General features: G+C 51.7%; 1 protein-coding gene across 4 annotated transcripts in view; it reads right to left on the reverse strand.

Moving 5' to 3' along the window:
- Nucleotides 1–2,013: 2,013 nt before the first annotated feature.
- Nucleotides 2,014–17,068, reverse strand: part of PPP4R1 (protein phosphatase 4 regulatory subunit 1) — a 48,775-nt gene continuing 33,720 nt past the window's right edge. For 2 of the 4 annotated variants that reach the window (XM_055558987.1, XM_055558983.1), the window contains exons 11-20: nt 15,096–15,607; nt 12,332–12,480; nt 11,434–11,532; nt 9,869–10,054; nt 8,723–8,884; nt 6,427–6,527; nt 4,530–4,650; nt 4,310–4,444; nt 3,853–3,994; nt 2,014–3,131 (exon numbers count right to left, since the gene is read on the reverse strand). In XM_055558987.1, coding sequence (XP_055414962.1) covers nt 2,968–3,131; nt 3,853–3,994; nt 4,310–4,444; nt 4,530–4,650; nt 6,427–6,527; nt 8,723–8,884; nt 9,869–10,054; nt 11,434–11,532; nt 12,332–12,480; nt 15,096–15,607 — 1,771 coding nt within the window. In that variant the 3' untranslated portion in view covers nt 2,014–2,967. The remainder of the gene's footprint in view (nt 3,132–3,852; nt 3,995–4,309; nt 4,445–4,529; nt 4,651–6,426; nt 6,528–8,722; nt 8,885–9,868; nt 10,055–11,433; nt 11,533–12,331; nt 12,481–15,095; nt 15,608–17,068) is intronic. The other 2 variants (XM_055558986.1, XM_055558984.1) reach the window with 2 other exon arrangements.

The raw sequence follows: 17,068 nt of genomic DNA on the forward strand, positions 1-17,068 counted from the left end.
GGGGACGGGCTGCCAGGAGCAGGCACACCCAGTGCCACACAGGGGTGGGAGGGACTCTGTGGGCTGCGTCACCAGGCCGGCTCTGTGACTCAGCCCTCGCCAATTCAGGGTTCCAGAAAGTTCCAGAAAGACTGCAGGGGTCTGGCATCACAAGAGCCTCGGGGGCTTCAAGGGGAAGCTCACAGGCACAAAGGCAACCCCCAAGCCTCCAGGAGTCAGAGGAGAGCTGGTGGCCTTGGGTGGTGGGTTTCGTTAGGGAGGGACACTCAGGCACTCGGGAGAGGCTCAAGGGTGACTCCCCACTGGGGACACGGGGGACCTGGGAGTAGGCCCGGCCGGAGGGAGGCAGGCGACACAGGGGCTGCAGGAGGGGCGACAATCAAGGACACTGGCCAAGCAGGAGGCTCCAATTTGGAAAAAGTGTTTCCGGTTCACTCGGGTCACTCAGAGTCCCACAGCAGCACGGAATTACTCCCGTGAGGAGCCGCCCAACACTAAATTCCACCAGCACAGATCCTGTTCATTTCTTGCTGTATAATAGTTTGGGTACTTACCAGACTGTGGTCTCTTTTAGCCTCTGGGGGACCTGGAAGAAGCGCGGAGGCGTCAGTGTCTGAGTCCGCTGGGTTTCACTGCCCCTGGGGGCCAGTGTCCTCCCGTCCTCAGAGCCTCCACCTGCCGCTCCATTCACCCCTAAGGGTGACTAGAGAAAGCCGCGATCAGGAGCTGACGGGCCAACCTCGCCTTCTCTTGAGCGCTGTCTGAGGTGTCCCACGCCGGGAGGCCTTGACCATCACTCAGTGGTGTCCTCCCCTGCCCGCTGTGTGGAGGCACCTGGAATCCAGTTTAGGACCCGATGGTGAGGACATGGCCCAGTGCCACAGGAGGAGCTGGCTGATGCTCTAGCTGACCCTAAATCCAGGTTCTTTACCCCAAAATGGACTGTTACTCTTGCCACTGCTTAAAAAAAAAATGCAGCTACTAGTACAGCGTTGTTCAGTCGCTCAGTCATGTCTGATTCTTTGCCATCACATGGACAGCAGCACGTCAGGCTTCCCTGTCCTTCACCATCTCCCAGAGCTTGCTCAAACTCATGTCCATTGAGTTGGTGATGCCACCCAACCACCTCATCCTCTGTCGTCCCCTTCTCCTCCTGCCTTCAATCTTTCCCAGCATCAGGGTCTTTTCTAATGAGTCAGTTCTCTGCATCAGGTGGCCGATGTATTGGAGCTGCAGTTTCAGCATCAGTCCTTCCAATGAATATTCAGAGTTGATTTCCTTTAGGACTGACTGGTTTGATCTAGTGCAGAATTCTAATTAATTTATGGAACTGAAATGGGAGGGAAGGGACAAAGTGTATCTTTATAGCCTAATAGCAGAGAACATGCATCTCAGAAGCTAGGCTGACATCAAGAGGCCTCACCTCCCTCCATCTCTGCTCGTACACTGACTCACAGGCGCGTTCCCCTAACGCCTGCCCGCCACCCCCATCACTTTTTACTCTGCGGCTCTGCCCTTGTTACCTGCATCACACGTTACCTGTGTGTTTACTTTTTTGTTCGTCTAAGTGAATCTGTCCACACACGTTCCCAGAGCACAAACATCCGGTTATAATGGAGGAGGAGGAACCGGAGGCTCATCTGTAATGACAAGCGCAGGAAGCAGCCTGTGGATCCCTGAGGTCTGAGGTCACAGTGGGCTCACGACACGCCTGGGGAGTCCCCACCAGCCGAGAAGACAGAACCGAAACCACGGGAGTGCCGCAGCCACTTGAGCGAGCATCTCTCACAGCCTTCACAAAGCTTGTCCACGCGGCGTCTCACTTGCCAGACGGGGGGCGGGCAGGCTTCACCATCCCCTCGCACGCACAGACCTGGGCTCAGAGGCCTTTCCTGGGAGTGAAGACCCCCCAGGCGGTGGGAGGGTGGGAACCGGGGTGCATACTCGCCCTCGGGGGGAGGCCCCGCTACCAGCCCAGGATGTGCACAAGTTTCAAAGAAGTTACCAAACTAGTTAAAAGACAAATATTTTAATCCAGTTTTCCCATTTTATACTAAAATCATTAATACAGGTCACAAATTGCATTTATTCTAGAAAGCAGTCAGAAGTGTGTCCGTTTCTGTATAGATCTTAGTAATAAATTTTATTTGGACAAGAGAACTTGTGCACAACAGTCCAAGAGCATGATTACAGACTGCGGCCCTCCCCGGGGGCACGGGGTATACAGTATGTGAGACAAGTTGCACCTCAGAGCCGATCATGATCAAGTTAAAAACACCTGACATACAGAATACGTGCTAATAAATTTCCTCCGGGTCATGACCAGCATGAAGAAACCAGGACACAGACGCTCGGCAGACTCTGTGAGTGTGCACAGCAATATGCTGCATTTAAGAGTCACAATCAGCTCCACGTAGTGTTAGCATTGAGCCCTCAGGAGAAATCCAAAAAATATCTCCTCCCCGTTTATGCACGGCTAAACTAGTCACACTTTGGGCTGGACGGGGCGGCGGCCACAGCCCCCGCAGGGCCCTGCCTGCGTGGACACGGCGAGGCCTGGTGCTGGCGGTCTCGGCCCAGCCTGGCTGGCGGTCTCCACCTTCTGGCTGCGCTTCCGTCTCGCGGAGGTGAGATCAACCAGCGGGAAGCAAAGAGGCCTCGGCGTCGCATCCCTTCCGAGGAGAACGCTGGGCAATTCAAGTTTCGTTCAGTCAGGAAGACGGAAGGATTTAAGGCTTCGGTGACAATTATAATCCTCTGAGAAAAGTGTTTTCCCTTCAAGTCAAGACGAGACAACGGCGTTGACTGTACTTTCTCTTGACTCTGAGAATCCCTGGAATCGGGGTAGGCAACTTGCACCTGCAGCCGAGTGTCGCGGGAGGACGGGCCCCGAGGCTGCCCGGCCACGTGTGGGCACCAGCGGGACCTTGGCTCCCCGGGAGCGGGAGGCCCCCGGGACCACGCCAACTAGTAGGTGGAGGAGGCTGTGCTCAGGGCGTCTTCGGAGATCCTGGTGCTGGCCGGGTGGGTGCTGGCGAAGTACTTGACGTCACTGTCGCGGTCCATCTGCAGGGCCATGATGGTCTGCTCCACGGCTTCCTGGTGACAGCTGGCAGAGGTCAGGAAGTGCTCTGGAAACAGGAAGTGCAGACAATCAGAGTTAGCTTTGTTGGATGACCAACAGTGATCCAGACTGACTCATGTTCTATAGAAAAAACCCGAATATAAGAGAATCAAAAATTTACCTTGTTTTTGTAACAGACTAAATCTTGTGAGATCTAATGGCAGCAATGCTAATAAATATATTAAAACTGGTGCTGGTTACAGCCATTACTTGACTTAGGTAGAGGAAAAACTTTTCCAAATACAAACTACCTCCACAAAGAGAACCAGAGTCTTCTCCAAGCATTCAGTGATGAATTCCCAAGGACAAACAGGGAGCAACGTACAGGCCCCTGTGTTCTATTTCAAAGTTTGTCTACGCAAAACTCTACCTGTCCCTGATCACGAATCCAAACGTTCAAGGGACATTTATCAGGCCTTTGGGTGGGGGCAGTCCAACAGCTTGAGACTCGAGGGAGGAGCTTATAATCTGCAGCAAAGCAGACACTAAGGGCACGTCCTCCGCCTGATGCACACGCGCCTCCTGCCCCGACGGTGAGATGGAGGTCAGGTGGGTGCCAAAGGCATGGTCCTCGCTGGATACCCAACTGGCCATACTACTGAGTTCAAAGTATGAAGACAAAGTCATGTGGAACAGGCGGGTCAAAGTTCAGCGTCCCTCTCCTCGCCCCTGACTCGGTGTCAGACTTTCCCACAGCCCCAGCCCTCCCGCTCAGGCCGCTGGCCCACCTTTCTCCAGCAGAGTCTGTCTCAGTGTCTTCGCGAGCAGCACGCGCACATTGGGAACCCTGTCGTTCGCCAAGGTGAGCAGGTGTGGCATCAGCTGCACGGCGAACTGGTCCATGGGCAAGCAGTCGTCCTCGATGACGGTCTGGGGACAGAGACCTGCGTCAGCTGCTGGCTCCATCGACCAGGCCGGAATGTCAGCTCAAGAAGCCCTTCAGAAACCGCTAAAGTGCCTCCGAGTCCTGCGACTACCTTTAAACTAATATCTCAGGCACTCAGGAACTCGACGTGACACAGTAAGTCCCCAGGAGATGCACAGCGGAGGCCTGGCGACATGTTCACCTTCACAGACCCGGGAACTCCAGGCACCAATGGCCGCTACTGGGAGCTCAGGGGACGGGGTGCCCAGATAGCAAAGCTCTGCCCTCAGGGACAGGGCGGGAGTGAAGGGGGCCCTCACCTGGCAGACGAAGACAAAGGCCTGCCGCCCGGACCACCGTGGACAGCGGCCGAAGCTCTCCACCAGCTCCTGGATGAGGTCCGCCCCGAAGGTGGGCGGCGCGGCCCGGTGCAGCTTGCGCACCATCTCGCTGACCTGGGGGGGACACGTGGGTGAGCCACACTGCTGCCCGACCTCACCGAGGCCACTGCTCCAGGGCTGTAATAACGCGACCGCTTACCAGCTTGTAGGAGATCCAGCGCACGGAGGACACCTTGTCCGCACAGAGGTTCAGGGCGATGGGGCGTAGGTAGTCGTACACATCCCGGGGGCTGTACAGCTCTAGGAGCAAGATGAGCTGTCTGCAGAGTGATGAGAGAGACAAAAACATAGTCACAAACCCTCAGCCAGCACGAAAGACGGCTGCTCACCTGCAGCACACGCCGTCCTGGTCGAGTCTGAGAGTGGAACGCATGGCGGGTCACGTGTGCAGTCAGGTAAACAACAAAGTGACGAGATGCCCCATCCAAGGGCACGTAGACCCCGGGAGAGGTGCCCTGCAGACCCTGCCCCAGCCTGGGAAAGTGGAGGAGGCCATGCCCTCGTGAGCAGAAGCCTCAAGCCCCCAACTCCATGGAAAGGCAGCAAAGCCTGTCAGCACCCCACCTGGAAGCTGGCCTGGAAGGCCAGGAGGAGCTTCCTGAGCTGAGACCCCTTGTTGATGCCAAGCAAGAGTCTCGTCCTGCTGGAGTGCAGTGGGGAGCACTGCCCAGATGGAGCACAGATCCAGGCAGCGACACGGCCCCAGGGAGGCTGAGGCCTCCCCAGGACTGAGGCCCAACCAAGGGGGCAGAGGGCCTCCCTTTGCCCTGCACTGGGCAGCCTCCACCACGTAGGTGGCAACCCCAGCCCAGGGCTGGGAGGGCTCTGGGTAGAGGAGGCCCCCAGTCCCCACCCTCATCAAAATGCAACAGCAGCCCATGCTGTGTAAAGTGCCCTGGGCACAAAGCTGACATGGAGACACCACCTGATGTGGCGCCCGCTGCCTGGACAGACGCCCCACGTCCACACCAGCTGCAGAGGAGGAGGCCGGCAGGACACAGCCCGGGTCAGTGACCCTGGAATGCGCTGAAATAAATACCCCAACCCCACACCCAGGCAAAGGTGTCTTCTGAAAATGCAGGTGATGCCCAGAATCCAGAATATTTAATAAAGACCTCTGACAATGCCCAGTTGAAAAACAAGCAATGGACTTGAAGAGACATCTGTCTAGAGAACAGGTACAAGTGGCCAACAGCATGTGAGAAGGTGAGCATCACTAATCACTGAGGAAACGCACACCAAGACCTACGGTGCTACTCTACACCTGCTGCGAAACTGGCTACAACTGGAAAAAGAGGGAAGCGTGGAGAAATGCCCCCCTAACCCGGGCACACCCATCACTGGTGGGGATGCAAGAGCCGGCACCCACTGTGGAAACAGCCACGCGGTTCCTCGATCAAATGAACACACAATCACTGGATGGCCCAGCACGTCCACCTCAAAAAACTGAAACCACCTCCTATCCATAAGTTCACAGCAGCAGCGCCCGCACCAGCTGAAACACAGAACCCACTCAGGGGAACGGGCCGAACGGTGGTGTGTTCACCAGAGCGGTGCACACGCGTCACAAGGAAGGTGATTCCGACAGCTGCCCCGCGATGAGCACAACAGCACGGCTGTGTGAAGGGGCCGCACACGCGCCGGCGGCCGGCGCAGCGCCCCCTGGAGGAGACGCTCACGAATGCACGGACACGGCGGACTGACTGTGCTGCCGGCGGGCGGAGGGTGGCCGGGCGTCCTTCTCGGATGGAGAGACGCTCTAAACGGGACGGGGGGGGACACTGCGCCAGCGGCAAAGGTGCTTGAGTGTGTTTTACCACAATTTTAAAAAACAAAGGTGACAGTCTTAAAAAAAAAATCTGTGAGAACCCACTGCCAGTCAGACCCCACATCACAAGCCACATGAAAAGAGCTGGACACCAGACAGAAATGAGGATCCACGCGGTGACGAGGAAGTAAACCCAGGGCAGGCAGAGGGGGAGCAACACCCCCACCCCCCAAACACCCCAAGGGTTGCTTCAGTCGTGAGGACTCACTCGGCCAGCTCGGCTCGGAAGCGCCAGTTTCTACTGTTGTCAGTCACCAAGAACTCCTGAAGCTGATACAGATACTCTCTTCTTTTGTCGATGTGAAGAAGCTGAAGAAACAAAATAAGCGCGTTCACGAGGACGAGGCAGAGACAGTTTCCCTCACCCGCTGCTGAGCATCTGTAAACCACGCTCCAGGCCTGGAGGAGGACAGACGCCGCCTCCAGCGCTGGCTAAAGCCCACCTCCCCTGATATCGCCACCCACTGTCAGGACGCAGTCTCTGCTGCCTGGCCCAGCGCATGGCCTCCTTTGGCCTCCGCTGTGCCCTCCCCCCTCCCCGCCCCCACCCCAGGGCCACCCCCGAGGAGGCACCGTGCTCTGCTTGCACATCTGTGCCCAGTGCACGGCACTGTAATGGCACACAGTAGGTGTTCATAAATACTTGAGTGAAAAAAATTAATTTATCCCAGTCACTGTTCTGTAAATATTTGAAAGTAACTTCATAGTCAATGAGGGGCAACCTCTTAAAGGTTGATGTGTCTATTAGTCGTTCAGTTGTGCTTGACTCTTTGAGACCCCATGGACTGTAGCCCACCAGGCTCCTCTGTCCATGGGATTCTCCAGGCAAGAATATTGGAGTGGGTTGTCATGCCCTCCTCCAGGGGATCTTCCTGACCCAGGGATCAAACCTGGGTCTCCTCCACTGCAGGCAGATTCTTTACCATCTGAGCCACAAAGAAACAGTCTAAGCTTAAACTCAGTATTCTGACTCTCTAGCTTCACGGAGTACATTCTAATGACAATGTGCTGAAGGAAGTCCTGACCACTATGTGGCTGGTTTCATGTTGACTTATTATTGGAGCAATTCTGAAACTTTTTCATTTGCTCAACTAAATTAGCAAATAACTAAATATGGTAATGATGCTAAAAACCAGAGCTTTTACCACAAGAAAAAGTGTGAAGAAAGGAGAGGAAATGGTATTGGACTGGAACTGAAGACACCATATAAACTAAATGCCTTTTCAAACCCACTCCCCAAGCTCTTGTACCCTGAGAACGAGGGCCTGGAGCTCAGCTCCAGATGCCCAGGCTCCCCAGAAAGGACCAGGGCTGCTGGGTAGACAGGAGAAGCCGGGCCTGAAAGTGAGACATGCCTGGACATGAGGGGCAGAAAGGACACAGGAGGTGGCTTCAAGGGCTCTCAGTTGCCAAATTTATGCTTCAAATAAACAACAGAAATGGATTATGTTACACAGAATAAAAAGGTAATTCCAGAGCCCACACTGATACTATTAAAAAAAAAAAAAAACTTCCAAAAAGCAGAGGAAGAGAAGAAAAAGGTTATCTTTACAGGAGATACTAGTAAATACAGAAAGAGTTACAAAAACAGAACACTGGTATTTTACAATCCACACAGTCATAAGTGATTCAGGGGGGAGCTGAGTATAGACGCACGAGTGCAGAAGCAGCGGGGAGAGACGCTCAGAGCCTGAACGCACCACCCACTGAGGAGGTGCCGACCCATGACCAGGAGCCTGGACTCAGCACCACCGGGGCCCCAGGAGCCCACACCGTGTTACCCGAGAGGAGACCCGGGACCCATGCAGAGAGGCCGTGCCCCTGCACGCACCACCTGTGAAACTGAATCTGACTAGTTGAGAGCGCTCAGACATTTAAAATTGGGGACATTCAGCAAGATCACCGGCCCAGTCTCTTCAAACAGGCCCAGGCCACTGAAGGTGGGCGTCAGGGAGGCTGATCTGAAGAGACACTTCAATTCAGTGTGTGATTCCCCACTGGGGTCTGAGTCGAGGGGACAATCCGGGACAGTCTGAGAAACTGTGATTATAATTCTCCTGCACCTCAGACTTAGGACTATAGTAGCTGCCCAGGGCTAAACCATTTATGGTCAGTGCTCTCCTACTGGAGACCACAGTCCACATCAGAGGGTGAGGACAAGGGGACCTCTCAGAGTTCCCACACACCACAGAAGGCTGAACGTCTATGGGATTTTCTGTGTGTTCAGTTCGGTAATGTTTGAGAAAAAAAATGTACTAATGTTGTAACCATGATCTAACATCATTTCCAAAGGAAACTCAGCGTGATTTTTAAATTAAACACTAAAGTGACACCAGCAAAACTGATCAGAATGGGACTATTTTCTCAGTCACCTTTTGCCATCAAGCTCATGGCGACATTTCTCACGGAACACACGGGAACCTATCTTGATGGCAGCGTGGAGTCAAAACTCTAAATCTACAGTGGAAGTCCAGTGTTTTAATGTAAAAGGACTTAAAAGTTACCTTCAGAAAGTCGTGCAAGTGCTTCAGGACACCTATCCTGACTTCATCTAGGTCTTTTAAAAATCCATTAAAAATTGGGACCAGGTCTGCAGCTGTGAGCTGGTCTCCCAGGATGACGGCGAGCTCGTGGATGGAGAAGGCTAACGTTCTTCGAACCTTCCACTGCACAAGTGAAGACAAAGGCATTAGTGAGCTGAATACAAAGTCCTGGTGCTTTAGCGTCTGGACAATACACGAAGGCTAATTTATATCTGAACAGTGTTATTAACCTCAAGTGAAATCAAAATAAAATAGTAATAATAGATACCCAGTTTAAAATGCTCACTTTCTATCAAAAACTGGCAGAATAACATCAAGTCCCTCAGAGTATGTATCATTCCCCCTTTCACTGAGGAAGGAAAACAATGCTTGGCGAGCTCAGTGGAGGGGGCCCGACTTCCTGGTGTCCCCCTCCTGACTCCACACGGTCTACCCTGGATTAAAAACAACCCCAAAACATATTCTTAAGGAACTGGCCATTAAAGAAATACAAGATTGGGGAAATCTCTTGAAGGCAGCCCTGGAAAAGAACCACTGAACAGGAATGCCCTGCTTTTACAGGCAACTTTATGTCAAAAACTTATTTCTCTTCATGTGACCTTAATTTAAAAATTTACTTTGTTATTTTGCTTAAAACTTTACTTGCTGAGAAGCTGGTTAGGACAAGGGGTTTATCCCCATTTCCAAACACCAGGACCTCTTCCTGAGATGGAACGCCGTGCCCACAGTGATGTGCCCCACGGAGGAGGACGGGGTGCTCGGAGGGGCCCCCGCCCCGCTCAGAGCCGTCCCCTCACTGTCACGACAGCCACGAGAGACTGGGGACAAAGGCGGAGAACCGCTCAGACGGGGCCACCAGCCTCTGCTACTGTTTCTGCGGGAAGGGCCTCACTTTCTTAAGAATTAATCTGCACATGTATTTCAGACCACAGTGCCAGCACCTCTGTGAGCTGGGGATGTCGGCAGTTCAAATGGGAGTCGGATTTTAGGGGTTTAGTCCAAAAGAAGGCGCGATGTGCGAGTGGAGGGAGGAGCCTGGACCTGCAGGGAGACCCTCTGCATGCAGCCCCGCGCCCTGGCCCCCAGGTTCGGCCGGTGGCCCCACACCTGCATGTCCGAGGCCAGCGTCTCGTAGGTCTCGCGCAGGCAGTGCCAGTTCTGGCGGCCAAGCGTCAGCGCCACGCCCGGCAGGCTGTAGGCACAGTGCTTGGCAATCTCGGTGTCCACAGTCTGCGCCCGCGAGGGGTCGGTCATAGACAGGTACTGGTCGAGCAGGGCCTGGGGCACCACATCCTAAACGAGACAGGGTGAGACTTTGTAGATTAGGTACGCTTATGTTAAATATCTGGATTTAACGCAGCATCTCATACAGCAGGAAAAAACCTGTCTCCACGTCTCTAATAACTGAAAGAGATAAGAAAACACGCGAAGGGAAATACATGTATCAATGAATAAAAGTACCTCTAGGACAAAGACGACAAACAAGACCTTAAAACAGAAAACAGCTTAGACGATGATGAGAACTGTTCACTAAATTTACAAGACGCCAGAAACAAGAGCAGGTGGTTCAGTGCTGGCAGAGATTACAGAGTCTGGAGTGACCCAGAGACCCAGGGGAAACGGCCTGCTCCTGAGCCGTCACCAGCCAGCATCTTAAAACCACCACCACCACCTCCAGAGGGGAGTTTTAGCAATTATGGAATTGCTTGAAGTGTGGAAGCAATTGGAAACTTGAAGTGTGCACACCTCTAACAACTTGTATGAATGATCTTGAGTGATACAACTTTGCAAGGAGCTATAAGATAAAGGCACAACTGCTGCCTTGGGTGAAAAACCAAGTGGGTGCTGGAGATAACTGTGAAGGAAGCTCAGTTCTGAACTTTGTAAACCTATTCTCTATTTTTAAAAAATAAAGTGGAAATTCATGGATCCAATGAGACAGTCTGTATGTACTGGTTTGGAAAGCGTGCTTTAAAACACTGTGAATGTGGACTCCATTTTTAATCAACAGAACAAACAAAAATCAAGGATTTGCCCCCTCTGGCCCAGGCACCATCATGATGCATGGGCTTCACCTGTAATGTCATTGCACTCTGCACACCCGCCACAGCCCTGCCCACATTGGGGGGCGGGGGGGTTGTTGTGCTGGGGTTGGGGCGGAGGTGGATCTGTGTTCCTGTGCAAAGAGCTCTAAGACATGATGTTTTTAAAACGAAAAGAAATAAAGGCACCACCACACCCCAGCGGTCCCACACTTGAAGCCTCTGCCGCAGGTCACCTGTGGCCGACGGCACCTCATGGCGGCTCTGGCCCCGTGTCCACGTTCTCTCTGAAACCCAGCTCCACCTTATAAGCCACACAACCCAGGCATGAAGACCAGGCATGAAAGCCTGTCTGTCTCTGAAAGACAAAGGTGTGCACACATGTGCTCACGTGCCCGCAGACACGCTCTGAGGAAACACGGAAGGAGGGTGGCTGTGGTCACCCTGGGGGGAAGGGGTCATGGTGTGAGAAAGGAAAGGTCTCTACTTGTCCTCCACTCCATTGCTTGAATCTTCTCATCAAAAATATGACACACAAGCACTCCTTTCCAAAACAGTATCAGAAGGGCCAAATTCGGGGAGAAGTGGGTTGAAAAGTGGAGTGAAAGTAACATGCTTGGGGTCACTGACCTGGACTTTAGCTCTCCTTTCCTCATCGGGGCTGAAGCCACTGCAGGTGCCCGCGTCCGAGTCATTGTGAATGCAGTGGAGGGCCGAGTCCATGGCCTGCTGGGAGAAAAGTCACTCAGACAGCCACCCCTGTCAGGCAGCTCCCTGCTCTTCCACCATCTAAGCTGCTCACCTTTCACGACCTCCAAGACAGGAATGCATATAAAGTCTTCATGCTTTTCAACATTTATAAACAGATGTAAGACCTCCTAAGAGTTCTCCTGCCTCAAGTCAAACTTGCAGAATAGGCTACTTAAGGTTTAAAAATAAATTCCGGAAGAAATGTAATTGAAAAGCAAATTCAGAAGTAATTTTGAAAAGGCCCAAGTATCTAAAATTAGCAATCAATAAAAACAGTACTTAGACGTCCTACAGTCGACTCTTCTACGGTATGTCATATGCAGTTTTTCTTCTACTGTTTCTATTCCTGGCTATTTCTAATTTCACAAATACACCTTTTTTTCTTGTCACAGATGACACAGCAGCATGGGGAAAGCCAGTGCAGGACACAGGCTGGGGGCCAGCACAGCCCACGCCCACTCCTGGCCTCAAGTCCTGATCTTCGCTCAACACCATGCTCGCTGCAGGGAGAGGCCGGTCAGAGACCCAGCACCTCTCCAGAAAGACACGGGAGGAGTTCATCACCCCAACAGAGGGCTCTGCCCCCTGCGGTGCGATCACCTGGACTGCGGTGGGCAGGTGGGGAGGACGGACCAACTGCTAACTCCAAGCACCAGCCGTGACCCTCGGGTGTCACAGAGATGGCACGCGGTGACTTTATGAAGAAGGGGGGCACTAAGTGGCCAGGATGAGCCCCATGGCCACCCGAGAACATGTGCCCGCCCCGCGGCACCCTCACCTCCTCACTGATCAAAGGCCCTGCGGCGTCATGGTCGAGCCGGCAGCTGGGGAGCTCGTCCTGGGGGGCCCTCCGGGCGGCCTCGCCAGCCTCGTCACCGGCGTCCAGGCTGGAGGCGCGCAGGGCAGCAGCCAAGACATCCACCTGCGCTGTGGGCGGAAGGACAGCTGTGAGCAGGGCCGCTGCGCGGGACTCCCCCTGCGCGGACGCTGTTATGGGCTCAACGAGGTGCAGTGTTCTGGGGACACTACCCTCGAGAAGCTGAAGAGACCACTACTGTGGTCAGTCATTAGTTTTCCCAGGGAAGAAGTAGAAAACTAATACGCTTTCATGAGATTAAAGTGTTTACCCACTACTGTGCATTATTCTGCGTTAGTATGAGAAGAGGTGCTATCTAGTCAATTTCAAGGTCAGTGAACTATGTTTTGGGGACCATGAGCGGGACTGGCTTACTTACTAAGCCACCTTAGCAGGAGAGCAGTCACACAGACCCTGCCAACATAAAACACGGGAATTACAAAGACGTCTGTGGCAGTCACATTTAAACATCTCACATCTTACTCTGGATTATTTCTATTTTCCTCTAATTTTTTTAAGTGGAATCAGTGACTTGCCCCAAACACAGGGATCCCAAACAAGCACTGTCTTGCTCTCAGGAAAGCAAAACAACAGATGGCCAAGCAGCAGTGCTCAAGTCTGACACATAGCATTGTCTACAACTTTTGAGTTACATCTTCTGTATAAAAGTTGTTGAAAGCGAAGATAAGCATTCTTCCTCCTCTGCCCCTAACAAATGAGGAATTTAGCAAAAAAAAAAAAAAAAAAAAAATTTTGTTTAGCATTAATTCAAGTAATAATCCACTTGGATGCTCAAAACATAGGAATTTATAAAGTTTAACTGCAAATTTACTTAGTACAAAGATGAGAAAGCGGGCTCCTGCTCTACTTAAAGATGATTAAAAAGCAATCAGCATTTTTTAAGATAGCCTATTACCATGCTACAGCATTTATAAAATTTACTATAAAGTTTCCTATGAGTAACTGGCAGCAGAGACACAGGAAATGTACAGGATGACGCGCTGACTGAACACATTACACTGAGGTGTCCAATCGTGAAAGCTTACTCGTGGACTGTATCCCCACTCTTCCGGGAATCTCAGCGGCTATCTGTACTAATCCTTTAGTCACTTCTGCTCCCCTTTTAGAATCCTCTGAGTTCCCACAAGGAAACCACTGCAGCAATAAAGGAGGCCGACTGTCCGGTCCATGCTCTGGACTGGGCAAGTGCTCTGTCCCCGGTAGACACGGCGGGGGGGGGCGGGGGGGGGGGGTCTGTGTCCCTGACCCCCGATGACCTGTCCCGGGAAGCCTTTCACAGAGCATACCTCACACAGGCAGCCTGCTCCGCAGGGCGCTCTGCACACGCCTGCTAGTCAGCCAATTCTCTAACACCTAATAAACATTAATGGGAATATCGAATATGCTACTTTAAATGCTTTTTAAACAAATACGCTAGAAGTAATCTGTGTAGTTTGCTTTTTGAAAAGAGCTACACGGACATATGAGTTTCATATGTGTGTTTCCCATCGTCAAACAGTGACTAACACTGTTTGACTTAAAATTTACAGCCTGTAATTGAGATTTTGGTACCAATACTATATTACGATTTAATTATTTCTCTAATTCAGCTGTTAAACCTGCTACAATTTAAATGTGTCATGCCATTCTTTCTGTCCGCAATGCTGATGTTTGATAACATAGTCATTTATCGACTAAATCATCCAGCGTCCCTTACCGAGCACCTTGCATGTGCCAGGTGCGTCTTCCAGACAGTGACCATATAGTGACGACAGACGCCAAAGCCCAACGAAGAAAACTGCTGACCTCACCTCCACTGGTGAAATTTCCCAAGTTTAAATGTAACTAGATTTTGTGTGTTTAGAAGGACACTGAAGGTATGGCTCTGTCTGCTGCAGGGATCTGCTAACACTGAGCAAACGGACAATTTACAAAGGACAGAGAAGTCCACAGAAGATCTGGAGACTTGAAGTTTGGGGATTTTTCAAAACTGCTTTCTGTTTTACGGTGACATTCCAGATTGCCCTGATGATGCTCTGATGTCACTGGCGTCAGATGCCCACGCTCAGACCGTAAACCACCCCCGGCACCCACCCCCGGAGTGGGGTGGCCTGGGCCCTCTCCCCACACCCCTATTCCACCATGTGAGAGCAGCTTGCTATTTTTACACAGTCACACACAGCGACCTTCAAGGCTGCCTTTCACAATGGCAGAACCCAGGTGACACATGTGTAACCCACTGGGAACAAGGGCTGAACTGGGGCACGAAGACACCAGGGGGACCCTCACCAATGAGCACCGCATCCTGCTTCACAGGAAGACGGGCATCTCATCCCCGCTAACAGGTCATGGGCCTTCCTACACAGTCCTCCTTATGTAAAACAAAGCACTGTCTATTGAGACCCAGGGCAGATGAGCAGAGGCAGGACTCGAGGTTTAACCTGTAGACCAGTGAGTGCGTGTGAACACATCAGAGCCATCTGTGAACCAGGACACTGGAACCTGCTACACTTAGACAATGACAAGGTCCTCTAAAATTTACTCCCTAAAATGCAGACCAATCATACTCAAGATAAGAATGCATGATGACAACGGTTGATAGCAATTTTTAAAAGGTAATCTTTCTGGCAGAAAAAAATCAGAAAGTAACATTTCATCAGAACAAAGAACCGACTCCCTCCCATACCTTTCACATCGGGGTCGTCAATGTGTGGCTCCAGGTTTTCTATCATCTCCTCCAGCTCCTTCCTGGTGGCCATGGTGATGCTGGCGGAGCCGGGGGCGGGCACTTCAGGCTCCACATCCAGCCCCTGTGGGCCGGGCTCGCTCCCGGAGCCCTGCTGCAGCTCCACGTCCAGGTCTATCTCAGGGAGAGGAGTCCTCCAGAAGTGGAAGGAGTTGTACAGCTCCTGGTCCAAGGGAGCTGAGTCCTGTGCACCGGTGCCCGCCTCTGGCTGGGATGCTAACCCGCAGGCGCAGAGCTCTCGCTCCTCCTCACTGCCAGCCGCGTCTGGGGGAGGCTCTGGGGACGACCGGAGAGGTGAGGAGCTCTCCGCGGGAGCGCTCAGTTCACCCGGCGGCTGCCTCAGGCTCTCAGCACCGTCCGCCAGCATCTCTTCCAGGTGGACGCTGGAATCGCCCCCAGTGGGCCTGGCCTCTATGTCCTCTGGAGCATCTGCACCCCTGATCTTTTCACTGCTTCATTTGGGAAAAAGAGAGTCAAAGTATCAAGATAATTCCTGAAGAGAACCAATAAAAGACACTACTTAAAGCTTTTAGAGTTAAAATTAAATATTAAAGATTTTTATTTTTAAAAATATTAACTTTAAACATTAAATATTAAAGATTACAAATTATCCATACAAATTCAGCAGTTTGTGTATATCACTGATGATGCTTCTTTTTCCATCAGGTGTTCTGTGTTCAGAGAAGCAAACATCAGTTAAGTCTAGATATTAAACTACCAGGTATTAGTTGGAGAAGATAATTAAGAACTCTGTGATGATACAATACCATGCTAATTTCAATAATAAAGAAACTAAAAAGGAACAGTAGGAAGATAAATTCCCACAGGGCATTTTAAGCTAAATACATCTTTTAAATTATCTGATTTTTAGGATTATAGTATTGTCACTGTGTTCCAGTGACATACTGACAAGCTGAGAATGAAAGCCGCCTTGCCCACACTGAAAAGAAACAAACCCCTCCCTGCAGCACTAGAAAAGATCCTTATTTACTGTCTTACAAAATACATTCAAGTTCACTTAAGTGTAAATACAGTTAATTCTACTTCTGCACTTTCAGCTCTACTCCCAGATGTTTCCCCCAAATAGGAGTCATGACCTAATTGGTAGAGAGATGGTACAAGCCACTAAACGTAAAGCTTACTAGTCACTACATCCATCACTGGAACTAAGTTTATCCCCTAAAGTTTATTTGACTCAATTACATTTAACAAACGTGTACTGAGCACCTACTAGGAGCCAGGAGGTGACATTGTACTGAGGATCTGTGTGTGAATGAGACTCAGGTCCTGCTCCTGAGGTTGTAATTAGAGGCAAAGAGCAACAGAGCAGGTGACCACCGTCAAAGCAGTGCACACAGAAGCATACCTATGATCACAGGAGGCGGGGATGGGAGGAAAGCTTCAGTCGAAACAACAGGAATTGTGTCTGAAGAACCAGACACAAGGGAAGGCTTGAGGGGAAGCGAGCTCAGACAGATGTGCGAAGGCAGGAGCGACAGAAGAGGGGCAGCGCTTTCATAAAACAGAAATGCGAGCGTGATGGCTGAGAGAGGAGATGCTGCCGTCTGCATGGGCCGAGTTGGGATCTACATGCAGTTCTGGGTGGTGACGCCCTGGGAGAGTGGTCAGACCCTGAGCCAGACCAGAGGGGACTCAGGAGGATGAGTGTGGGCTGGGCCTGCGTGTCCACACGCCAGGCGTGCAGAGTAACCAAGAGTGCGGCATTCCTCTCGTACAAAAGAGTGCGTGAGGTGCAGGGAGAAAGGTCTAAAGAGATGAAGAACTGGAGATGCAGGAGGCTGATGGAATAGCTGGCAAAGCCACGTCTTTCTCGGGATGACAAGACATGGGCTGAGAACACAGGCGGGCAGATGAGACAGGTGATGAGACACCTCTCTCTAAGAACCATGACA

Source organism: Bubalus kerabau, chromosome 21, assembly GCF_029407905.1.
Source record: "Bubalus kerabau isolate K-KA32 ecotype Philippines breed swamp buffalo chromosome 21, PCC_UOA_SB_1v2, whole genome shotgun sequence".
NCBI classification, from domain to species: Eukaryota; Metazoa; Chordata; class Mammalia; order Artiodactyla; family Bovidae; genus Bubalus; species Bubalus kerabau.